Below are 26,446 nucleotides of genomic sequence, written 5' to 3' on the forward strand. Positions count from 1 at the left end.
GAGGTTTTACCCACAGCGCCACCCGTGTCCCATTAATAATTTACCTAGTAGCAAATAGCTACAGCTATGAGCAGCACTGGGATCTACAGATAAAGGGTACTGTACAAATTTACCAAATACAGTGGTACCTATGGTTGTGAATGGGATCCGTTCCGGAGGCCTGTTCACAACCTGAAAGGAATGCAACCTGCGTCTGCTCATCTGCGCACGCACGAGTTGCGATTTGCCGCTTCCGAGCATGTGCGTGATGTCATTTTGCGCGTCTGCGCATGCGCGAGCAGTGAAACCCGGAAGTAACCCTTTCCGGTACTTCCGGGTTGCCACGGGACGCAACCTGAAAAGACATAACCTGAACCGAACGTAACAAGAGGTATGACTGTAGTAATAATAAACAAGTCATGGAAACATTGCAAATGGGTCATTGGCAACAGATTCTCCTTTAAAAACAATGGGATTTCCCCTGGAAAGCATAAATTCAGATTGGATTATGTGGGGCAGGGGTTGGCATTTTGATGATAACATTTTTCACAGATGCCAAAAAAAGGCACCCATCCCATAATAAACACTCTTCTGTTAGCACCCTCAGTTTAATAAATAATAACCAACCTGTATTATTTTTCTTCCCCGCCGCCCGGCCCGTCTCTAAAAGAATATGTTCTGGAGCACCTGTGAGTCTGGGTAAGGACCTCAAAGATTCTTACTTTCTTCTGTAGTCTGTAAGATTTCATTCACTACATTAACAGCCTCTGATGTCTGTGACATGCTGTAAAACTTATTCACTGAATATATCATTCTCTTGCAGCTGTGATGAACACTTCTTGTGCAGTCCACAACACAGTCCACGGTGTGAAAAAGTAGACTGAAATGGAAGCAAACATTGGATGCACTCAGGGAATTTTAGTGTGCTGTTGTTTGCAGGATTGGCAATGAAACTTCAAAAGAAAATCTACATATAACCCACGTGATTTCTAGGGATGTTTTTGTCTTTCAACAGTACGTGTGCAGATTAAAGCAGAAATGAACTGGGGTTTTGCCATAAAATTAATCACAGGAGATAATGGTTTTGTGATGATAAACCATGATGAAAACAAGTCTAGCCTAGCCTTTACTTCTCTTGTTATTAACTGTGCATTAATAGTATCATCCAAACCCAACAAAATGTGCGTGATCTTAGCTACAGTTTGTTTGAAACAAGTTAATGTCAAGCCATAGTTTATGAAAGCAGCTTGTTTTCACTAACTAGTTGAGATTAACCACAATTTTAAGCTTGGGCCTGTGGTGAATTGAATACTATGACTGTGATGATGATTAATAATAATTGAATTTATATCCTGACTGTCCACCCCAAGGAGCCCAGAGTGGCAGATTTAAAACGTAAAAGCAAAAACAACATTATAAAGCAAATTGAAAGAGTCTAAAAAACAATTTAAATTAATTAAAAGCAGTTGTAGTTGAAAACATTGTAAAAATAATTGCTATTAAAAAAAATAGGGAGATTCCCAAAGCTGTAGTCACAGTGGGGTCACATGTAGAAATGAAGATATATAAATGTGGCAGGAGGCTGATTGAGCCACTTCTGCATCTTTGATGCCTGCTTCCTCCCTATAATAGACAAAGCTCCTTTTCACATATTCAGCTGGTGTGGATGCAGGCACTGCAAAATAGCATGCTGGGGAAAGACACACACACAGGTAGACTTCATTGTGAGCTGGGCTCTCTAGATGACCAGCCAGCCACACATGGGCTGGTTTAGGTGATTTCTGGCTGTCAAATATGTGGAGGAAAGGATCATGCAGACATTTTCACATGCACCCATTTCCACAATCACATTAACATGCCCGGCATCTGTATCTTAGATCTGCTTAAGCAGATTAAACAAATTAAGGAAGAGATATAAACCGCAATGCATCTCATTCTAGTCTGGCAGAGATTGCATACATGCCAATCTCTTCTGCCCTCTGATGACTTACATGTTATTTAATTCCCAAAGACAAAATGAAATCTTGGCTTTGTTTAAATGAATGCAAGTTTCCCACTGGCTAAGCAGGGGGAAAAAATGGAATTGGGGGAGGGAGGATTGGAATAGAATTTATTGCACCATAATATATGCAAAATAGTGTAATGTGGACTTAAGAATATACTGTAGAGTTGTCCGAGTTAAATATAATCCTCTCTTTTAAAAGCATGTGTCTCTGTGTGTCAGTTTGCCTCCATTACGAAGGGGCCAGCTACTCTCTTCTCCCAACTCAGGGATGGGGACCCTGTAGCCCCCAAATGGTTTTCACCTCCAACTTCCATCAGCCCCTATACACAACATCCGGAAGGCCATAGATTTCCCAGTGCCGGATTACCAAATAGGCAGTGTAAGCACCAGCCTATGGGCCCCATGCCTTTTAGGGGCCCTGCAATTGCGGACCAATATAATATTGTGTAATCAAATTTGCTTATTGAAATTGTTGGTTGGTAAAATCAAAAACTTATTAGGAGATAATTCCCAAGGGGCTCCCCAAGATTTTGACTGCCTAAGGGCCTCCACCCCTAGGGTTTAATCTGGCAGTGAAGTTTCCCATCTCTGCCCTAACAGCTGGTTCATAATATTCCAGGCACTCAGGTTTTTCCTACTGAATACAGTGGTACCTCGGGTGTAATGGTTCTAGTGGTTGCTCGTGCGTAAGCCGGTGCAAACACGTGGTTGTATTGCCTGAGTGAACCTTTTCTGTCCAGACAGCCACTCACCCGTGGCTGTCTCAATCGCTGGCAGAATCCATCAGTGGGCGTTTCTTGAACTTCTTCCAGCAAAGAAGCTCTTTGACGCCTAGTCTCCTCCTACTCTCTCTGCGCGAAAGCCTTCTGCGCAAGGAGGGCGTAGGCAGCGGAGGACCCCTACTCTCCCCGCTGGTCCCTGGCAAGGAGTCATGGGACCGCCTCGCCGCTTCCCCCATCTGCCCCCCTTCTCCACTGGTGCTACGCTGATTTTCTTCCCCAGAAGATGGGCCGCCTCTCCCAATCCGGGGACGCTCTCTGGAATCCCTCTGGATTTTGCTCTCTCCCTCCGGCACTGATGGCAGTTCCCTGACATCAGGTTAAGAACTTAATTCATTCTGGAGGTCCGTTCTTAACCTGAAACTGTTCTTAACCTGAGGTACCATTTTAGCTAATGGGGCCTCCCACTGCTGTTGTGTGATTTCTGTTCTCACCCTGAAGCAAAGTTCTTAACCCGAGGTACTATTTCTGGTTAGCGTCTGTAACCTGAAGCGTCTGTAACCAGAGGTACCACTGTACAGCCAAGGCTAATGTAAAAAAATAAAAGTAAATAAAATCTTCTGTCAGGAGATGGCAAAATCTGAGATCACTAAGTTGCATTTAGTGCCAAGGAAGCAGTGAGGGTATCTGAGTTCTAGTCCAGGAACAGCTGCTTCTTGCAGCCTGTCTCTTGTAACTAAAAAAGAATAAATGCCTGCAAGTGCCCAAATGGTATCAGTATCCTGATCTGTTACCAGGGCTGGATTTAGGTTTGATGAGGCCCTAAGCTACTGAAGGTAATGGGGCCCTTTATATGTCCAGCTGTCCTTTGTCAACAACAAATTGTTGCTGTTTTTTTTATGGATCTAATAGGTATCTAAAGCTATTTGCACATACAGATAGGTAGCCGTGTTGGTCTGCCATAGTCAAAACAAAACAAAAATTCCTTCCAGTAGCACCTTAAAGACCAACTAAGTTAGTTCTTGGTATGAGCTTTCGTGTGCATGCACACTTCTTCAGATACTCAGTGTATCTGAAGAAGTGTGCATGCACACGAAAGCTCATACCAAGAACTAACTTAGTTGGTCTTTAAGGTGCTACTGGAAGGGGAAAAAAATTTGTTTTGACTATTTGCACATGTTGCTATGCAACCAGTACATGCAGAATGTAGGCACCCTATATATAGAAATAAGCAAACAGTGATATTTTAGGGAGCAGGCTAGCAGGCAGGGCCCATTACTTATATCATAGGTGCCTAAAAGGTAAATATAAAGGACCCCTGACAGTTAAGTCCAGTCGCGAATGACTCTGGGGTTGTGGCGCTCATCTCGCTTTACTGGCCAAGGGAGCCGACATTTGTCCTCAGACAGTTTTTCCGGGTCATGTGGCCAGCATGACTAAGCCACTTCTGACGAAACCAGAGCAGCACACAGAAATGCCATTTATCTTCCCGCCAGAAGATAAATTTATCTATTTATCTACTTGCAATTTGACGTGCTTTCGAACTGCTAGGTTGGCAGGACCTGGGACCAAATAATGGTAGCTCACCCCATCATGGGGATTCGAACCGCTAACCTTCCAATTGGCAAGCCCAAGGCTCAGTGCTTTAGACCACAGCACCCACAAAACATTGTTGCTGTATGTAGGTGGTGTTTTTAATCTTATATTTTAGAAATGTACATCCAATTTTTTCCCCTTAATTTTTTGGGGGGTGGGGCCCTAAGCTATAGCTTGTTTAGCTTATACCTAAATCCAGCACTGTCTGTTACACTTCCTGGACATTTGGAAATGCTAGTCCTGATTGAGTGTGGGTTCTTTTAGTTGATGGCCATGATCTCTGGAACTGGAAACACATGTACTTTGCCACTGGTCCAAATGTCAACAAATGAACAAAGCAAAGGATGGCGCAGTGACCACAATGCCCTAAAGGTAATGTCATTTTGCTGTTGCATGCAGAATCTCTTCACAGCATGGTAATGGTACAAAGCTGCATCCTCACACCAAACTCTGGAGGCGCCACCAAAATGAATGAAGTCTTCAGCAACTCCCACTGGGTCTAAAGGCCAATTCATATACACAGCATAAGCGCATACATGATCCGTGTGGTTATGGAGTGCCGGAAGGAGACGCCTTCCGCACCACAAGTATAACCTGCGATGAGAAGCAGGGTGGATGCGCATTTGGGCTCTGGTGCTCCTGAGAGGTTATATTATGTGGGATAATATGGTTTGGGATTAATGATGTGGCTAAGCCAGGAAGGAGAAAGAAGCAGCTGCCAAGTGGGAACTCGTGTCAAAGCAGCAGCAAAACTGAGGGTGGGGGTAATGACTTGGAGACTAGAGAGGAAATGTGAATACCTGTACAATTGTAGTATGTAAAAATATGTACAGCTACAACATTTTTGAGTGCTGGGGAGAAATCCCACTAGCCAGTGTGCCCACCAATCAGAAGTAGTGCTGGTGACAATGCCCCCCCCCCAAGGCAGGCAATGAATTCACAACAAGGGGGACATACACCTCTGTGACCACATACCCAACCAGAGTGCCCCCTTTCCATCAGCCGCGGTGGCACACCCACCACTGTCAGTCTCCAGGCATTCCTACAGCCAGCAGTTCAATACCCCTACTGTTACTCACAAGTACCATTTTGGAGCACCGCACACAAAGAGAAGGCCCATTAGGAAAAGCACTGCATGGACCAAACAGACATTTTGTTCCACCGACTCTTCTGGCAACTCCTGTGACCAACCCACCCTCTTGCTATTTTGTTCTATAGACAGTCCTGCTCTATAGACAGTTCTATAGACAGTCCTCTATAGACAGTATCTCAGCATTGCCCCTCACAGGACACATTCACAAATTTAAAGCACTGTGATACCACTTTGAACAGTCATGGGAGCTGTAGTTTGTTAAGGATGAGACCCCTAGATTCCGCTCACAAAGTTACAATTTGCAGAGTTCCCCGAGAAGAAAAGTTGCTTGTTAAGCCACATCTGGAAATTGTAGCTCACTTTCCCTATCCTGGTTTGTTATATCCACCAATGCTGATAGTTGGACCAGTTTAGGATTCAGCATAGCTCTTTGACCAGCCTAGCTCTGTTTGTTCCCAGCTCCAGATTAGGAGAGCGGATTGCTCTAATAGTCCAAAGCAGCTAAATAACCAAAACTCTTGTGGAACCTTACTGACCATCAGATGACCATAAAACGTTAAACACTTCCGAGCTGGAGAGGAGGTGGGGTTGCGGGCTTCATGCCCTCCCCCCATGTGTGCAGGGGCTGTCTTGCAGCCCCCGCGAGAGCAGGGAACCCTTGGGCGTGTCATCCCCCTTGCCAGCCAATCGGCTGGCCTGGGAGGCGTGGCCCGCACTATTTAGGGCCGGCGCCTGAGGATTTTCCTCTTTCTCCGCTCCAGCGCCCGAGCTCAGTGGCGTAGTGTGGGGGTGCAGGGGGGGCCGGCCGCACCGGGCCCAACATCTGGGGGGGCACTCTCACTCGCAGCTCTCTGCCCCTACCTGGCTCACTCGGGTTAGGGGGCGCAAATTACTTGCCTTGCCCCGGGTGCTGACAACCCACGCTACGCTACTGCCCCAGCTGCTCTGGTTTCCCACCTTCCCACCCTTTAGGTTTGGCTCTTTGACATTGCTATGGACTTCGGTTGGTCACCGTCAAGAGGCCTGGTAGGAATTTTTTCCACTTGGCAAATTGGCACCAGCCATTTGGTTTTTCGCCTACCTCGTAGCAAATCGTCACAACTTCCTCGGCATTGGCGGTTAGGCATTGGTAAGAGTATTGTTATGCAGATGAGGGGGGGGGGAGGAAGTGCCATCACCTTCCCCCAAATCAAAGGGTAGTCTGGTAAAGGATTCCGGGGGGCGTTGCCCTGTCCGAAGCCTATGGAGGTGTGGGCCTAAGGCACGCCCTCGAGGGGTGACCCCGGGGGAGCTCCTAGTTGATGTACATCATCAGGACTCCCCTACTGGTGGTTAACCCTTGCCGGTTAGTCGATAGGACCAATGCCTAAGCCAATACTGCTCAATTCCTGTAATCACTAAAGTTGTGGCCTAATTTTGCCCATTAACCTAAAATACTGGTGTCCTGTGTCTTTATTTCCGTGGGGGAGGTGGGAACTCGCCATGCAATATGTCATAAGCTTTCATGGGCCACATTCACACAATGCATTTAAAGCTCTTAAGCAGTCATGGCTCCCCTGCAAGAGTCTTGGGAGCTATAGGTTATTATTAAGTGTGCTTAGAGTTGTTAGTTCTTCATAGGGGATTGTAGCCCTGGAAGGGGAATAGGGGGCATTGGGCTGGTTCTGCCTTTGCACATTCATATGACAGGACAAGAATCCATCTATATGATGAAGGGAAAGGTGTGTGGCTGGCCGCGAAATTGACTAGATCCAGAGTATGGTGCCGTACAGAAAGTGTTGGACCAGAACCCTCATCATACCTGATCATGAGCCATGCTAGCAGTGGCTGATGGGAGCTGGAGTCCAACAAAATATGGAGGGCACCATACTGGTCAGCCCTGAACTAGACTTTTGCCTCTCTCACACACAATTCCAGGCCTCAAAGTCACCCAATGGAATTGCTCAGCAGTTGATCTGGTACTGATGAAAGAATTATAATTAGCGTATAGAATGTTACGACTTTCCCTTCACAATGAAGTATAATTAACATAAAGAATTCATCATCCGAGTTTGTTGGTAATTACCATGAGCTTAGATGTCTCACTCCATGCTTTATTATAGTTCTAAGAAGTAGCATAAAAACATAACTGGCATAATTGACAGTAGATCAATACAGCATATAAGATCAAAGGGCATAATAAAACAGCAGGTAACAATAGCCAATTATAAAAAGTCAAATTAACTCGAGTCATTATTTACCTGACAGATGGATCCAATAACATTTGACACACTTCTGAGTAATCATGCACATTGGGTTGCGCAATACATCTTCTTCAGTTTCTCTCTATAGAAAAATGTTTGTGATGGTAAGCAGTGTGCAGCAAATTCTATACATTAAGAGGGCAGGGAATCATTCCTCCCCATCTCTCCCCATGAAGTTGCTGAATTATACAATGGCGGACCTTGGGGTCTCAAAATTCAGTGGTACCCTGTGCAATGCCAAAATTTGGCGCCCTTGTCTCTCATCATAGTTGCGGTGTCCCTGAGACTCTGCCCCCAATGTGACCAAACCGATCACACTCCCCTAAATCTGCCTCTGAAATACAGCTCCCATCATTCCTAGCAAGCACAGCCAATTCCCAGGGATGATGGGAGTGGCCAGGGGTGCCAGCCTGAATGAAATATTGGAGGGGGCAGGAAAGCCCTGCCTCACATAATCAATCATTTGACTCAGTGCACACACACCATTCGAATGACAATGCCCATTAACTTTTGGGGGTGGCCCCCTCAAATATTTTAGGGAAGGCGAAGACTCCTTGACCCCTAGCAATTGACTCCTATGGGAGTAGCAGTTCTGAAATCTCTGAAATGCCAAAGGTTCCTCACACCTTCTATGTATGATGATTCCAAAGTATGTCTCAGTGTGTTCAGCATAGCTTACTCTCGAATCAGTGTGTGTAGGGCTGCAGCCATAATTAATCTAATACACACACTAATAACCAGTGATAAACAAACAGAAAACACGCATGAACATATATATGCCATGGTCACATCCACAACACACATACTGAAACGCATTGAAAGCACAAGTCTTACCCCATAGAATGCTGGTAATTGTAGTGTGCTAAAGATGCTGGAAATTGTGGGATATGTGTGTGTGGGGGGGGGAGATTATAAACCACTATTTTGGGTCCACGTACCCCAGAACCATGTGTCTCATGTGGTTCTCCAAGGCCTCAAATGGTCTTTTTCAGCTGTGCAAGCAGAGATTTTTTAAATGAAAGATACCAGGAATTAAAGCAGTAGCCTTATAGATTCACAACACGTGATACTGTTCTTCCACCAAACTGCAGATGATCCCATGGCTATCTTCATTATTCGTATTGGTTGGGCCAGTGACTTCTGCCCAGGTCAAAATTAGAAACAATCCACAACTATATCTGATTCTTGACACCTAAGATAATTATTATTTTGACACGGAACTATGCTTTGCCCTATTTTTGTCCCTGTATTCTTTTGAATACAGCACTTTTGATATAACAGTAATGTATACAAAGGTGTTCTCTCCCATAATAAAGTAAAAAGAGCCAGAGATATTGATGTCAGACCATGAAGATCCTTTTTGGGATAACATTTTTCACTAAACTGTAATTAGAGTTAGGAGGCAGATTAATTAAACAATATCCTCTCATGACATTCTTGCAAGCCGTGCATTTTTTTGTTTTGTTTTGTAATTTATTTTTGAGTTCTCTTCTGTGCCTAGCACTGTGTTTTGCTGGTGGGCATACCAACCACATGAGTCCCAATGTTACCCATGCAACCAAGCCCAGTTCCTCCAACACATAAAAGAGAGGCCAGCCCCAAGGTCTTCCATTGTAGCTGCTGGGTCTCCATCTCTACGTCGTCCTCTGCAGTCGTGTCCACAACAATAAGGCAACATGAGCCGTCAGCTCTTAGTAGGCAGACAACGCGCTAGAAGCCCCTTCACCAAACTCTCCACAAGTAACTCAGCCTCCCGGTTTCATCCTGGCAGCTACAGAAGCAGAAGTATGTCTAGGATTAGTGGAAGAACAACATTCTTGTGTGGAGACTACAAGAGTGGAACCTGTGGAGCCGATGGTCAAAGTGTGCATAGAAGATACAGCATCCATGGCGTACAGGTTGACTCACATCTGCTGCAGCCTTTCCATGTGGACATCTGCCCTGAGATCCAGAAAGTGAGACAACAAGAGATGGAGCAAATGAAGAACCTTAACAGCCAATTTGCCGATTTCATTGATAAGGTGAGATCAGAATGGGAGGCTTTCGTTGTACCCCCAGACTGTTGCCGTAGCCAGTGCTGCTGGGAAGCATTCAAGTAATGTTTAGCCTGGTCCTGGTATCTGCAATAGGTGCAGCTGTTGGGTTACGACTCCTTGTCCTTGTAGAATGGTGAAACTGGTGCCATACCCCTTTTTCCTGGAACAAATCTTAGGCCCCCACCCCAGCATGCAGCACCATCACTGATGGCTGCCATCTGCTATCAATATGGTGTCCACTGAGATGTACTGCTGGAGTCCATGAGTTGCAGGATTTCTTCCAGCCTTCTGCTGTAGCATCTATAGGTGGGATGGATCATCGATAGACCTCTTCTTCCTGCCACTCCTTAAAGCATACTAGTAAAAGATCTATCATCTGAATCGAGCAGCAATTATTTCCATGTGAAAGTTTTACCAAAGCTGAACAAAAAGTGATTACCGTATTTTTTGCTCTATAAGGCTCACTTTTTCCCTCCTAAAAAGTAAGGGGAAATGTGTGTGCGTCTTATGGAGCGAATGCAGGCTGCACAGCTATCCCAGAAGCCAGAACAGCAAGAGGGATTGCTGCTTTCACTGTGTAGCGATCCCTCTTGCTGTTCTGGCTTCTGAGATTCAGAATATATTTTTTCTTGTTTTCCTCCTCCAAAAACTAGGTGTGTTTAGTGGTCCGGTGCGTCTTATAGATCGAAAAAACGGTAATTAGCTGAGTACATTTGTTATGAGCTAGTAACTTGGGTGGACTTATTTGCAAGGTTGATTTTAAGACTTGGAAAACAGTTGGCCTTAATCTTTTCTATGCACTAAGCAAACTTTTTCTAATATATAGATTAATCCCTGTTTTGATCACTTTGCTTCCAATATTCTCACAAAGGCCTTTCTTTTCTTAGCTAGTTGCACCAATCCATTTTGCACCTTCACTAAACCACTAAATTTGCAGCCATGTTGTAATATAGATGTACCCTGTGAAACAGTATGAGCAGTAAGCATTGCTGGGGAAAATCTCAAAATCTTCATATCTATTCATTTGCTTTATGTTGGATTTCAGGTGCAGTGCTTGGAACAGAAGAACCAGCTGCTTTCAACCAAATGGTCCTTCCTACAGAAAGAAGCCAAACCACCCACAAAATGTCTGAAATCTCTTTTCGAGCAGTTCATTTGCAACCTGAAGAAGCAGCTGGATCATTTGCTGTGTGAGAAAGGAAAACTGGAGACTGATTGTGAGTGTTCAAAAGAGGAGGCTGAGGACTGCAAGTGCAGGTGAGTTGACCGGTTCATGGAATCAGCTGTTCTGGAATTGTGCAAAGAAAGGAAATGATGACTCTAAGAATGTAAAGGGTTTTCTGTCTTTTCTCCTTATATTGGCTTTTGTCCTTCATAAATGGAGACTTAACAGAATTGTGCTTCTCCCCTGCACACTTCTGTTTCTCTCTGGTTTTTGGAATGAATTAAGACTCTCTAGGGGAGCATCTGAATTTGCTATATATTAAGTCAGATCATACTGGGGCGCAGGTGGCACTGTGGGTTAAACCACTGAGCCTAGGACTTGTCAATCAGAAGGTCAGCGGTTCGAATCCCCGCGTCGGGGTGAGCTCCCGTCGCTCGGTCTCTGCTCCTGTCAACCTAGCAGTTCGAAAGCACATCAAAGTGCAAGTAGATAAATAGGTACCGCTCCGGCGGGAAGGTAAACAGTGTTTCTGTGCGCTGCTCTGGTTTGCCAGAAGCAGCTTAGTCATGCTGGCCACATGACCCGGAAGCTGTATGCCAGCTCCCTCAGCCAGTAAAGCAAGATGAGCGCCGCAACCCCAGAGTCGGCCACGACTGGACCTAATGGTCAGGGGTCACTTTACCTTTACCTAAGTCAGATCATTGGTCTGTCAAACTCAGTATCTCAAAGACGTCCAGCACAGGTCTTTCCCGGTCCCTTAGATTCCCTTAACAGAAGATGGCAAGGATTGAATCCAGGATCATTCACGTTGACCAGGGGTCGGCAAGCTTTACCTCGCCTGGGCTGGTTCACTCCAGGGGAGATCCCTCCATAGGCTGGATCGTGCATGTGACTGTCATTTCCTGTGTCTGCGTCTGCACAGACATTATTTCCGATGTCTGTGTCTGCACAGACGCAATTTTTGGCCCGGAGGAAGTGAGTCGCTGAGCCGGTTTAGTGCAGCAGGCGGGGACTCAGCGAGCGGGTGGCTCGGTTTGGGGGCAGCTCGTGGGCCAGTTAAACAACCCCCGTGGGCTGCTTGTGGCCCATGGGCCTTAAGTTGCCTACCCTTGACATAGATAGCATGTTCCACTTTGCAAACTCCAATGAATGAATTGCGACACACAGTCACTTTTTATTAAGTGTCCACTGTGAGATTGAACAAACAGGTGAATTGAGTCATAGACATCCTTGAAGCACAGCCTATCTGAAGGAGGAAATATGCCACATTCAGAGTGTTCTTATAAAGAGTTAGTCCAATACTTTACCCCAATATTGCCCACCACAGAGGTAAATAATGTGGTGCTTTCAGATGTCATTGGATTACAATGGAAACACCATCCAGACCAGGAAATCCACTTATCCCTGATAAATGGGGGGAATCCTCTGTAGTTAGTACCCAGTAGTGGCTGGTGTGGTGGGCATTGGTCACCTGGCTTCTTAATGCCACATCACTGCCAGTTACCAATAGGAAGGGGGCAGGCAGTGGCGGGCTCAGTGCAGTGGCAGATGCAGCAGTGGGAACATCAGATTTTCAGCGTGGCATATGACTCTGAGCAGTGGTTGCTGGGTAGCAGCAGTGAGGGAATGCTATTGTGTTCATATCCTACTTGTGGGAGTCCAGAGGCATCTGGTTGGCTGCTGTGGGAACTGGATTCTGGACTCGCTGGGCCTTTGCCCTAATTCAGCTGGGCTCATAATATGTTCTTCTGTTCTTAGCAGTGAGTGAAATACTGAACTGATCACCACCCCTTTGTAGTTTCATTTTAATTCCTACTTTACAGGTATGAGGAGACAGTGAACCAACGCTGTGCTGCAGAGAACAAATTTGCAGAACTGAAGAAGGTAAGAGGAAGAAGCCATTGGTATAATAATAATAATAATAATAATAATAATAATAATTTATACCCTGCCCATCTGGCTGGTTTTCCCCAGCCACTCTGAGTGCCTTCCAATAAAATATTAAAAACGCAATAAAACAGGTATAGCCTGCTGAAACATTTCAATTAAAAATAATGAGGCTTTCTCCTCATTTCAGAAATATCTATGTTTTAAAAATGAGAAACCTCACCATTTCATTTTTTAAAATAACTCAGTTTTCTTTGTTATCATCACCACCACCACTATCTGGCACCCCTCTATCTTGCTTCCTCCCAGCTCAGTAGGCTGGGAGGGATGGAGAACATGGTTTATGGATTATTGGGGTCTTATCAGGCATCCTTTTTATTATGCATTCATGATTATTTGTAGTCGTGATACTATTGGGACAATCATCTGTGATTATGTTTGCAAAATGTACCTGCAAGGGTTTTAGGGTAGTCAAACTGTTTCATTTCCGATCAATGCATACCCTGAAATCGCTTGGCAAAATCCCATAACTTTTTAGAATGCAAACATTCTGCTTTAATTCTGTCTTTTATTACATTGTAACCCATTTGGACAGCAATAATGTGGCAGCACTGGGCCTCAAAGACTCTGTCCATGCATTTCTGTGCTGTCACGCTTTCCATGTTAGCCATACTGAGAATAGACTCATTGAAATTAATGGACACAACTAACTTAAATCGTTCCAGGTCATGTGGCCAGTATGACTAAGTTGCTTCTGGCAAACCAGAGCAGTGCACAGAAACGCCGTTTACCTTCCCACCGGAGCGGTACCTATTTATCTTTTAAAGGGGACGTGGGTGGTGCTGTGGGTAAAAGCCTCAGTGCCTAGGACTTGCTGATCGAAAGGTTGGCGGTGGGGTGCGCTCCTGTTGCTCGGTCCCAGGGCCTGCCAACCTAGCAGTTCAAAAGCACCTCTGGGTGCAAGTAGATAAATAGGGACCGCTTACTAGCGGGAAGGTAAACGGCATTCCGTGTGCTGCGCTGGCTCGCCAGATGCAGCTTGTCACGCTGGCCACGTGACCCGGAAGTGTCTGCGGACAGCGCTGGCTCCAGGCCTCTAGAGTGAGATGAGCGCACAACCCTAGAGTCTGGCAAGACTGGCCCGAACGGGCAGGGGTACCTTTACCTTTACCTTTACCTTACTCTGAGTAAAACAGTGTTGGCTACAGTTCTTGAGCTCCTTGGAGAAATAGGTCAGACATAAATGCATCAAGTAAATAAAAAGGAGTTGTGAAATTAGACCAAGGACCTATGTAAGATTGTTAATAGAAATAGCTCAGTCAGTGGAGCATGAGACTCAGTCTCAAGGCTGTGGGTTCAAGCCTCATGTTGAACATAAGTTTCCTGCATTGCAGAGGGTTGGACTAGATGACTCTTGTGGTCGTTCCAACTCTACAGTTCTATGATTCTATGAAATGGATTTGCCATTTATAAAATGTCTCATTAGTCTGTTGATGTAAGCAAACTCTCAACGTTCCCCCCCCCCTTTCCTTTGAAACCATATCTAAACAGTAGAATATAAATAAAAGGGAAATGTCATCCTTGCAGGATAGAGACTGTGTCGCTTTGAACAATGCAGAGCTGGAGATACAAGTCAGTCTCCTCTCCCAAGAGATTGAGTTCCTGAGATGTGTATATCTGAAGGTAGGTAAGGAGACAGTCCTTGCAGAGACACTCCATATTATCTCCACTTAGCCTATACATCTCAAGGTGCCATTCGAATCCTGGTAAGTACAGAAGAAGTAATGGACATGGAGGGAAAAGCTTCCTGAATCTGATTAGCAAATTCTTAAAGCTGGTTTGAATGGAGCAGAGCTGCAAACAGTGGTCCCCACCCTCACAAGTAAAGGTGAAGAGTATCCAAGTCTAGTCATCATTAAACTTAAGGCAAAAAATAAAATAAAACCCTTAAGTACCTCCCTCCCTCGCTGGCAGTGAGTCATCATCATTTAGATCACTAATAACTTATTGCCATAATGACACCCAAAATTATTTGCCTGAGGTTGCTGCCTCATTCTGCCTAATGATAGCTCTGTAAATTCCAGTGGTTGATTGACCTGTAGTGGGCATCTTTGTCTAACTAGCCTGGATTTGCAAGTGAATTAGGCCTACTTTCAGGTTACATTGAAGATTTCTGAGCAGTGTTATCATGAGATATTAAAATTGTTAAGTATCTTGCTATGCAAAAAAAAAAGTCTCCCAGTGACTTATGACATTCTTCTCCTTCTCCTTTGGCGATCCCTCGTAGCTGAGTAAGATTGTCTTCCATAAACACAGTTTTAACAATGAGTCCTAAGTGACTGTGGAGGCCAATTCTGGATCCACACATCTTTTCACAGTGGGGACATTGGTTTCCGGGTGGGAGTTGATCACGGTGTGGATTTGCCAAGCGTGCCTTCCTCTTAGCACGTTTCTCCCTTGCGTCCTGAGTTCGAGTGTCTTCAAAGCCCATGACACCTTTGGTAAAGGCTGTTCTCCAATTGGAGCGCTAGCAGGCCACTGTTTCCCAGTTGTTAGTCTTTAAACCTCTTTTGTTGACCACCAGCATTACACTTTCCGTTTTAAAGTTCACCCACACATGTGTGAATGAGTAACTACAGATTAATTAACCCAAACTCAAACTCAGATGCAATGCTTTGCACTGATGCCAATTCACATGTTCAGCTAAGAGTCACCACAAAGAGCTGAGCAAGGAAGTAATGATAGCTCAAGCAATGTGTTTGCCCATGTGAACCAGCTGTTAGCATTTGTACCTGATTTAAAGATTTGCCTTATTACAACTCTAGCAAAGTTGGCAGAGAGAAGAAGTATTTGAGATAAGGAGTTAAGGACAAATGATGATGCATTTGGGTCAATATCCTTAGGAGGAAGCTCAACTGGACCATCACACCGGAGATTTGGATGTGGTTGTGAAAATGGACAACAGCAGATGTTTAGACATGGACAGCATTATTGCCATCCTCAGGGAAGAGTACAAAGAAATTGTCCAGAGGAGCAAAGCTGAGGCAGATGCCTTCTACCAAAACAAGGTAGGTGCTGAAACAAGGTGGGCGTTGAAGCTTAAACAAAATGCCACAAATTCAAAAAGTGGTCTATTAAAGGGGGGGAAAGGCTTAATGACACAAGTACTATGCAATCATGATAGGGGGTACTCATTTGCTGAAATATTTCAGGTTGTCCTCATCTTTCTTCACAAATATTTCTCTGGCTGCTTTTGTTTTTTGTTTTTTGTTTAAATAATATTTATTACTTTCCCAACAATTTAAACACTACAAAAGAAAAAAAGTTAAACAATACAATACAATACAATACAAAAACAAAAACACTACATAACACTAACACTAAGACATTAAACTAACAAAACAAAACAAAAACAATTTAAGACACATCAAACAATTTCAATATCTTATCTTTCATTCACTTGTTTAAATGACCTCCTCACACCTCCCTTTTTGTATTCTACTTCAGTTAATTGTTTCAGCAATTCATTTCCATCTTCCTCTGTTTTCTGCCCTGTAATTATCTTAACATATTCTAACCTTATTTTTCCCTTTAATACACTAATAATCTATTTGTACTTAGTTCCTTATAACATTTCTACTAAAGCCATATAACTTCATTCCAACATTTTTCTAACATTCATTAATTTTACAGTATTTCTGTAAATAGTCTTTAAACTTTTTCCAGTCTTCTTCCACCGACTCTTCTCCCTGGTCTCGGATTCTGCCAGTCATTTCCGCCAATTTCATATAGTCCATCAACTTCATCTGCCATTCTTCCCGGGTGGGTAAATCTTGTGTCTTCCAATACTTCGCGATGAGTATTCTTGCTGCTGTTGTTGCATGCTTTTGATATCTTCTCAGTTTGCAGCATTGTAAGACTGGGGTTCTTTATTTTGTCCATTGACTTGTAGCCGTATAAAGCTATCTAAACTGCCAGGACACCAGTTCAAGTGGATGAGTGTGGCTGGGGTGCGGCAGGGACTCAGAAGGAAGGGCGGGGGGGGGGCTATCATTGCCACCCTCCCAGAATCTGCTGCATGAGGTAGCTGTCTCACTCTGCCTGAACTGGTCCTCTGCTCTTTGCATCTGACCTCTCTCATTATAGCTGTCCTTGCTAAATAGCCATCATACCCTTGTTTATGCCCTTAGTACGAAGAGGCTCAGAGCAAGAGATGCTGCTTCAAAGGAGACCTGAAGAAATACAAGCAGCAGATTTCAGAACTTACAAAGAGGATCGAGAAGCTTCAGTGTGAAATTCAGAGTGTGCAAAAGGAGGTAAGTTTGGTGGTGGACAGGTCAGGCAACCAGATTTCAAAAATCCAAATTCTGCAACAACAACAACGAATCCACATAAGACCACACATGCAATACAGTTTTGTATAAAGTAGTTTATTGTTTCTTAATTGTTTATATTGTACAATCTGAATTTTTGGACAAGGATGCTGGGAAGACAAAGGCATGAGAGGTTGAGGGTAGCAGCTGTGAGTAGCTTGGTGAATATAGGCAGACTGGGAATTAGACCAAGCAGAGATCACAACAAGACCACTTCCAACAACTGGAATATTTTCTCTTTGAGCAAAGAGCCGTAAATTTCTTGGTTCTTAGTTTGCATTTCTCCTTATAGACACGTCGTTGCATGCAGTTTTGACTAATTTAATGCACTTCTCTCTGTTATTTTCACTAAGGTGTGCTCTTTTATCTACACCTTCCCTGAATATACACACTTTTGCGCACATTTTTTGGCTGCGTTTCAGCCTGCATATTGTTTCAGGAATTGCCCATTGGGTAGTTCTGCCTAATAATAATAATAATAATAATAATAATAATAATAATAATTTATTTATACCCCGCCCTTCCTGGTTCAAAAGCCGGGCTCAGGGCAGCTAACAACAAATTTAAAACAATTGTAAACGCAGCATAAAATACAGTATAAAAACATGAATAACAATAAAATTCAAAATGAGAAATGAATCAAATTTCTCCACCATCCTAAGCAGGGACCAGTCCAAATTTCTGAAATTAAGCCACTGCACAACCACCTCAAATCTCTACACAGAAGGGTTTTGTGATCTGGTTATCTGGCACAAGGAAATGGAGGCTAACCTGACCAACTTCTGTAATCGCTGCAGAATAATGAGCTGCAGAAGGCCATCTGTGATGGGACGGACGGTGGCGACTGTGCCCTGAAAGATGCTCAAGAGAAATATGCTGAGTTGGTGGAGGCCCTTCGGAATGGCAAGGACGAACTGGCATGCCTGGTGTGTGACTACCAGGAGCTACTGAACACAAAGCTTGCCCTAGATATTGAGATTGCAGCCTACAAAAGCCTGCTGGAAGGGGAAGAGGAGAGGTGAGCCTGCAAACTGTTGGGAGAGCAATGGCAGTGGAATCGCGATGAAAAGTTATGTTAACAGAAAGTTAACTAAGCGTTAACGCGGGTGGCGCTGTGGTCTAAACTACAAAGCCTAAGGCTTGCCGATCAGAAGGTCGGTGGTTTGAATCCCCACGACGGGGTGAGCTCCCGTTGCTCGGTCCCTGCTCCTGCCAACCTAGCAGTTCAAAACCACGTCAAAGTGCAAGTAGATAAATAGGTACCGCTCCAACGGGAAGGTAAACAGCATTTCCGTGCACTGCTCTGGTTTGCCAGAAGCGGCTTAGTCATGCTGGCCACATGACCTGGAAGCTGTACGCTGGCTCCCTCGTCCAATAAAGCGAGATGAGCGCCACAACCCCAGAGTCGGCCATGACTAGACCTAACGGTCAGGGTTCCCTTTACCTTTACCTTTAACTAAAGGTTAATTTGCACTTAGGGATCTCAAAGCAGTAAATGGGTGTCATTCGGAGTTTTGGTTGCATCCAGAGAATTCTGGCTGCAAATGGAGTTCATAAAATGAGGGCCCTCAAACTGGTTCTCGGGACTCTCCCCAGAGTTCCCACCCTCTCTGAGTGCTGGGTCGTGTCCTTGAAGCATGATAATGCCTCTTCCAAACCTGGATGGAGGAGAGTGTGTGTCTGCACAGAAACCTCTGACTTCTGCATGGCTGGAATGTAACTTACTTTACTGAATTGCTCTGTCCTCTTTTCCATCTGGCACAACCCACCACTGGTATACACCCCACCTCCAGAAGGGGAATGTACCCTTTGGACTAATAATAATAATAATAATAATAATAATAATAATTTATTACTTATATCCCGCCCACCTGGGCGGCTTCCAACAGGCTATTAAAAACACAATAAAGCTTCAAACATTAAAAACGTCCCTAAACAGGGCTGCCTTCAGATGTCTCCTAAATGTCAGATAGTTGCATTTCTTTGACATTTGATGGGAGGGTATTCCACAGGGCAGGCCACTACTGAGAAGGCCCTCTGCCTGGTTTCCTGTAACCTCACTTCTCACAGGGAGGGAACCGCCAGGAGGCCCTCGGAGCTGGACCTCAATGTCTGGGTTGAACGATGGGGGTGGAGACACTCCTTCAGGTATACTGGGCCGAGGCTGTTTAGGCCTTTAAAGGTCAGCACCAACACTTTGAATTGTGCTCCACCCCCCAGACTTGATCTAGGTAATAAACACCTGAAGATGGGATTTGGGGGTTATGTGACTGTACTCGGAAGAGAACGTACTATATTCTTTTATCCTTGCCCACACAGGATGTCCAAAGATTGTGCAAACTCAGTCAGCGTATGTAAGTAGCTTTTCCTTGTTCTTTTCTCTTGTTCTTTGAGGATCAGAATCCAGTTTGGTGCCCCAAAGAAGTTTTGGCAATAACCATTCCATGTGTTTCCTTTCCAGCTGTAGCCAATGCCCCATGCTCTTCCCAAAATGTTGCAAAACCAGGAGGTGACTGCTGTCCAAAGGAGGTTGATGCTTGTGGATCCGAAAGCTTAAGAGTTGCGGTGTCTGCTTTCAGAAGCAACCAGAACACGCGTCAAAGGGGAAGGCACCCCACTGGCTACCAAAGGTCAAGCAGAGCTAAGGCTAAGTAAGACTTCACTAAGAATATGGTCAGGTTTAACGTCAATAATTCCATCCGCCATTTCTCAAATAGCAGGAAGGGGAAGCTTGCATATCTAGGTTCTTGGTGATGTGGGTTGAGCTGGCTAAAGCAACAAGGGTTGGGCTACAGATACTCAGGGGCACTGTGCACATTATGCAGCAACAAGAAGGGAAGCTACTGGATTCCAAGAAAATACCAATTCCAAGAATTTGGCTGTTCTGCCTCTGACAGAGTAAGTCACATCATAGTGGGGGCTCACAGGCATGAAACAGAAACAGAACAGTCTGTCACATGTAAAGTATGGGGGAGAATTTTAATTCAGCTCTTATTTATGGCTGAATCTATCAAATTCGGATTTTCCAAAATAATATGAGAACTGAAACCCAGCCATCCTTCAAAATTCCCACTTATCTGAATTTTGCAATGCAGTTTTCCAACCAATGTACAAAAATGCATATATTATGGGGAAAACTGTGCATAGAAATGAACATATTAGTGACAGTTACATACATGTATTATTAGAAGGAACTGCTTGCAAAAATGTGAATGTTGGTCAAAACTGCATACAAAAGCGTGGGGGGGGGGGAGAGAGAGAAATTCACCATAAAATTCTGTGAAATTTTGGGGATGATTAAAACATTCACAAATTGCTGCAGAAATGTGGAGAACTGAACTCAAGATTGTAAAAATGTGAAACTGAGAGAATTAAAATTGATAGATCCTTCATTCTCTAGTCACATGTCTGAAAGGTTCGGAATACAATGAACCTCACTATGCACACGCAGAGACCTCCTCTGCCAATGAGGACATCATGCCATCCATGTGCTAAGGTTGATAACAATGTGGCCCAATCCCTGCATATGAGCAGTGAGACCCACTGCTTCCCTGTTAGCAGAGAATTAGGATCAAAATGTCTCATCTTGCCCCCAGGATCATGTCCTCTGGTTTACTCCACCCCCGGGCATCCACACATAGAGCCTGGATAGCTGCAATGAGAGAATCTTCATGTATACAGCTGTACCCATGAAGACTCCCTCCATACAGATATCTGTGCGAGGTGTGAAGACGCCATGTTGAGGGCAGAGCTTGTCGGTGCAGCCCTACTCCCCAATTCACACATGGGTAGAACATGTAATTGATTCCCCTGAACAGAACTACAGAAAGTGGACAGTGGACAGTGGACATTCATCCACTGAAACTGAGTTTCTAGAGTCCCAGAGAGATTCTGGAACATTATGTTGTGGTGGGAGTGGGCTGGGGGGTTGAGAAATGCGTCTCCAGAGTTTTCTCCATAGCAGAACAATGTAGTATTGCCTGTTTCTGTTTCCAAGTTAATGTGTTTATCCTCAGAGTGTAATAGGAAGGAGGGTGTTTTTGCTGATAAGGTGTGGGGAAACCAATGGCTGCCAAACAGGTACAACCCAGATTAAGTCTGGTGCATTAAAATAAACCAACACAACAATTCATAGCTTATGGAAACCAAATCCTCCAAGTCACAATATCTGAATCGGCTCTGTAGAGGAGGAATATATGCCACTACCTCATAAAAGTAGCTTTTTAGGGCATTGTGATGTAGTAGACAGTTTCCCTGGTCCAGGTAGCAGCTGGATATTGAATCACATGCACCACAGCTGGGGCTGCACACAGATAGCCCAGTAATCAAAGATAGAATCTCAAAATCAGCTGTTGAAAGGTGGAGCTGGAGAGCCTGGATTCAGTCTCCCATCCTTCCTTTCTCCAACAGACATCTGGTTAGTGAGATGACAGCTTTGTTTAGCAGACTGTGTGTGCACAGCTCTGCTTTTCCTCTCTGTGTGTTCTCTGTTGAGCCTGACTCAGTGTGCCTAATACAGGCTTCACCAGCCTGTTGCCCACCAGATGCTTTGAACTACAACTCCCACCAGGCCCACCTGGGCTGATGGGAGCCATAGTTCCAAACTTCTGGGAGGAAGGCTGGTGTAATATGTTGAAATGTGTGTACTTTGAAAGGCAACAAGGGATTGGAAAGTTCAAGCACCAGTACTGTTTTCTGTAAAAGACCTGTGTATGTACCTGTATGCTTTCTGTCTTTGCTCATCGCTGTAGTTTTCTGTATTATAGCCAATAAACTGTCATGGGGGGAAAGCACATTTTGTTGTACTTTATTTTTATTTAATACATTTGTGCCTCACTCTGCCTCCTCAGGAATGGTGCATATAGCATTAATTAATATAGTTATTATTATATTTCTCGTCATAAAAACATGACGCGAGCCTGTTGGATGTGTCCAATGGCCCATGCAAACCAGCATCCTGTTTTCACTGTAACCAGCAGGATGCATGCTGATCCTCAGGCAGGATCTGGCACAAGGGCACTTTCCCCCTTGGTTTCTAGGAACTCATCTTCAGAAACATAACTGCCCCCCAGCTGTGGAGGCAGAGCAAAGACATCATGGCCAGTAGCCACCAATAGACCTCTATTCCATGAATTGGTTTAAACCGCTTTTAAAGGATCATCATCATTGTCAGTGTGTGTGTGTGTGTGTGTTCATGGATAAATGAATGTATGTGTATATACCTCTGCGCACACAACCTGTTTATACTATCCTTCACTCCAGAGTAGTTTGCATTTTTAATTTTTTTTTAAAAAAAATCCTATACATAAGAACAATTTTAACAAATAAATCAGCTGGCAGCTAAAATAATACATTAGCAAGTCTAAAAGCCTGGCAAAAGAGAAGGTTTTTCTGCCTGGCATCTGAAAGTGTGCAATATTGCTTCAAAGTAAACCACCTTGGGGAGGTTTTTTAAAAGGCAGGGTGTCACAGCTGAAAAGGAGCATTCTTTTGCTGCACTGTCACCCACTTCACTTCTGGGAAAGGTGGCACTTGGCAGTTTTATCATCCACGCATTGCATTTATATCCCTTCTTACTTCCAAGGAGCCCAAACTGCCACACATGGTTTGCCCACCCCACTTTATCCTCACAACAACCCTGTGAGGTACGTTAGGCTGGGAGACAGTGGACTCAGGTATACAGCTGCAAATAAAATGCTTTAAGTGTGTTGTAAAGACGTGGATGGCACTGTGGTCTAAACCACTGAGCCTAGGGCTTGCTGATTGGAAGGTCAGTGGTTTGAATCCCCGCGACGGGGTGAGCTCCTGTTGTTCGGTCACAGCTCCTGCCCACCTAGCAGTTCAAAAGTACACCAGTGCAAGTAGATAAATAGGCACCGCTGCAGCAGGAAGGTAAACGGTGTTTCCGTGTGCTGCTCTGGTTTCGCCAGAAGTGGCTTAGTCATGCTGGCCACATGACCCGGAAAAACTATCTGCGGACAAACGTTGGCTCCCTCGGGCAATAGAGTGAGATGAGCACCACAATCCCAGAGTCATTCGTGACTGGACTTAACTGTCAGGGTCCTTTACCTTTTAAAAGTGCATTATACAAACGTATCACTAGATGGCGATGGTGAGCTATGGCAAATTCTATATATTTTTCAAAATGTTTTTCAAAAAAAGTATTTCCACAACATTTTTTATATGTGTCTAGATTCCAACAGTGACTGGCCCAAAATCAGTCTTTGTGGCTTCATAGCTGAGCAGGGATTTGAATCCTGGTCTCCCAGATCATAGTCCAACACTCTAACCATTACACTAAGGACCGTCTCATCTCATCTTTTAGTAGTGCAGCAGGGTAAGGAGAGAGAGAGAGATACTAACCCAAAACCAGACAGCGAGCTTCAAGACTGAGCAGGGTTTTGATCCAGGGTTTTCCACATCCAAACCTGCCCCATGCCATTCTAGCTGAGACCTGCATCGACTTAAACCCTGAGCTTAACTGCAGCCTTTGTTGTTCTAAAAATGAACCATAATCTTGCTTCCCACAACTGAAGCTGAGCCAGCCCTGGAAGAGAGTCAGCTGGGGAAATTGTTCAAGTTCCCTAGCCTTCACATTGCACAAATACCTTAAACGCAGCGAGCTGCAGTTTGAAAGCCTGAAGGCAGAATTTCCACCGTTTTGTTGGACCCTGACACACCCTTAATCTCATTATCTTCCTCATGTTTGAGATGCAGTGAGATCACATACATCCACTCTGCAATATTTTCTCTTTCCTCCTGGGAGCTTAGGAAGTGTTTGAAAACTGATCCGTCTCACCCATCCTACTGCAGCCTACAGCTCTCCAGGAAAGACTTGTGAAGTCTCTCTGACCAAAGGTTTTCCCCAGCTCTGAAACCGGAAATCCTTTTAAAAACAGATGCCAACGACTTAACCTGGATCCGCAAAGCTTGCGCTCCATTGTTTAGCTAGAGCTGCATGCAGAACAGAATGTCAATCCTAAGGGCGATGCCAGATGTACCAGTGTGGTGTAGTGGGCAGGGACGTGGGAGGTCAGGGTTCAAATGCCCACTCAGCTATGGCTCACTGCCTCTCGACCTAACTTATCTCAAAGGGGAGAATGTGGGGGACTAAATGGGGTGGAGAGCCATGTATGCCACCTTTGGGCTCCTTGGAGAAAACGGTCAGAAATAAATGCAATTAACGACAACGACAACACACTGTATGTTGGGTGTGAGCCATTGGTGCAGTCAAATGCAACATTCCTTGTTTCCCTAGAGTGGGCACAGGCAGGGGGACATCCAGTCAGTGTAATTTCCTCTTTTACTGGTCTGGAGCTTCCTCCCCCTGCATGTGACCTGGGAGATGGGCTGACTCCACAAAAGAGCCAAGTCATGCAGCCATTTTCTCATCCTGTTTGATCTTTCTATTGTCTTGTTCTATCTCTTGCTGCCATGCTGCTCTCCTGCAGCCATTTTGTTGTCTAAATGTAATTTTGCTGTCTGCTGGCCCTCAGCCAGCAGCACATGAGTTCAGTCTCCATATGAGATGAACTCACTCTTTCTTTGTGTAACTACTAAGTAAAGCCTGCCTTTGCTTAGTAGTTAAAATCGTAGGGATCAAATCGTGAACTGAAATGTGAGTAAACTTTTTGCTACTTTACTCAGAAAGACTCAGAAAGAATGTTGGAGGGTATACATGTGATGTAGAGCTAAGCCAATGAATGCCCTTTGATGATGATTATTTTGATATTATTATTATTATTATTATTATTATTATTATTATTATTATTATTATACCCCACCCATCTGGCTGGGTTTCCCCAGCCACTCTGGGTGGCTCCCAAAAGAATGTTAAAAATGTGACAAAACATCAAACATTAAAAACTTCCCTAAATAGGGCTGCCTTCAGATGTCTTCTCAAAGTCGGATAGTTGTTTATTTCCTTGACATCTGGTGGGAGGGCGTTCCACAGGGCGGGCACCACTACCGAGAAGGCCCTCTGCCTGGTTGATGCTTACTATTTAGATGAGTCCAATAGCACAAGAGTAACCTTCCCCAGTTTGGTGCCCTCCATATGCTGTTGGACTGCAGCTCCTATAACCTCTGACCACTGGCCATGTTGGTTAGGGCTAATGGGAATCAGGGAGTTCAAAATATTTGGAGGGCACCAGGATGTCTGAGGAAGCTTATGAAACTGATTAAAAAAAATGCAAATGTCAACTAAATACTATGAAAACCAACACAATTTTAAAACATTTAGCTAAGAATTCAAATGTACCACGTTTCCTACAAAATTCACCTTCATTTACTCCTCCTCTAGCTTGTATCACCTTCCCCTCAAAACACAAGCAGACCTTTCAGTAGGCCCAAGGAGGTTCCCCCTCAGTGCACAGGACGTTTGATGGACTTGAAATGGCTCCTCCTCTGCACTACAAGAAAGGGTTGAGAAATCAACCATCAAAACTTGGAAGCTGACATGCTCTGCCTTCCAGCTCTTTTGCTCCTAAACGGATCTGATTACATGAAGTCAAGTCAAACCAATGTGCAGCCACCCTTCTCTTTTCAAACAGCTGCTTATTAATGCACTTCTGGAATTTATTTAACCAACAGTTACTTTCCTGCAGTCTATTTATTTACAAGTATTTATTTGCAACTGAAAATTCTGATATCCCCCAGTTTGGCACACACACACACACACAAACATCCAGGAAAGGAGATCCGAATACTCAAAACATTTCCTTTGCAGCTGATAAATGGATACATATGTAGATTTCACCTGCATTCTGATGCTTGTCTGGACCATGGAATATTTTTATTAAGAAATATGCATTGCCATTCATAGCCACTAACTGATGTGTATGATGATTCATGCATGCCTACTGTTCTGGAATAAAATGAATGGAAATGAGTAGAACCTTGTCTATGGCTAGCAGACTGGTAATTAGTGATTTCTTTTGGTCTTTAAATTGTGCATTTAAACTGTGTAGCTTGAAGACTTTCCTTGAACAAATACTATCAACTACAACAACTTTCTTTTCTTACTCAAGTAAATCTAAGCTACTTTGGAATGGGTGAATTAGATTTTAGTTTGTTGAATAACTACATCTCCCAAAGGCCAAGGTTAGAAAGAAAAAAGCAACACGACACATAATATGCAATACATATCACAAGACTAATTAACTAAAACATAACAGCATGAGCAAAAAAATAATAATATAACCAATCACCTGCAGGGCCAACTGAAGGTGGCGGCAGGAAGGAGGGACATTTGTCAAGGGCCTCAAGTTGAAAAGACACTTGTTAATATTTTGGCATTTGATGTGGTCAGAAATGTATGAAGAGAGAGGACAAGAAGGGTCAAACTTATG

General features: G+C 44.2%; 1 protein-coding gene across 1 annotated transcript; it reads left to right on the forward strand.

Annotated features, from left to right (window-relative positions):
• Window positions 1–9,311: 9,311 nt before the first annotated feature.
• On the forward strand, window positions 9,312–18,118 carry LOC310839561 (keratin, type II cytoskeletal 73-like; the record flags this gene model as incomplete). The annotated part of the gene is made up of 7 exons (XM_083728195.1): window positions 9,312–9,656; window positions 10,717–10,928; window positions 12,660–12,720; window positions 14,311–14,406; window positions 15,627–15,791; window positions 16,914–17,039; window positions 17,894–18,118. The coding sequence occupies 7 exons, from the start codon at window positions 9,312–9,314 to the stop codon at window positions 18,116–18,118; spliced, it is 1,230 nt and encodes a 409-aa protein (XP_083584321.1).
• Window positions 18,119–26,446: the final 8,328 nt, after the last annotated feature.

The sequence above is a fragment of the Podarcis gaigeae genome, assembly GCF_964106915.1.
Source record: "Podarcis gaigeae genome assembly, chromosome: 2".
Taxonomy (NCBI): domain Eukaryota; kingdom Metazoa; phylum Chordata; class Lepidosauria; order Squamata; family Lacertidae; genus Podarcis; species Podarcis gaigeae.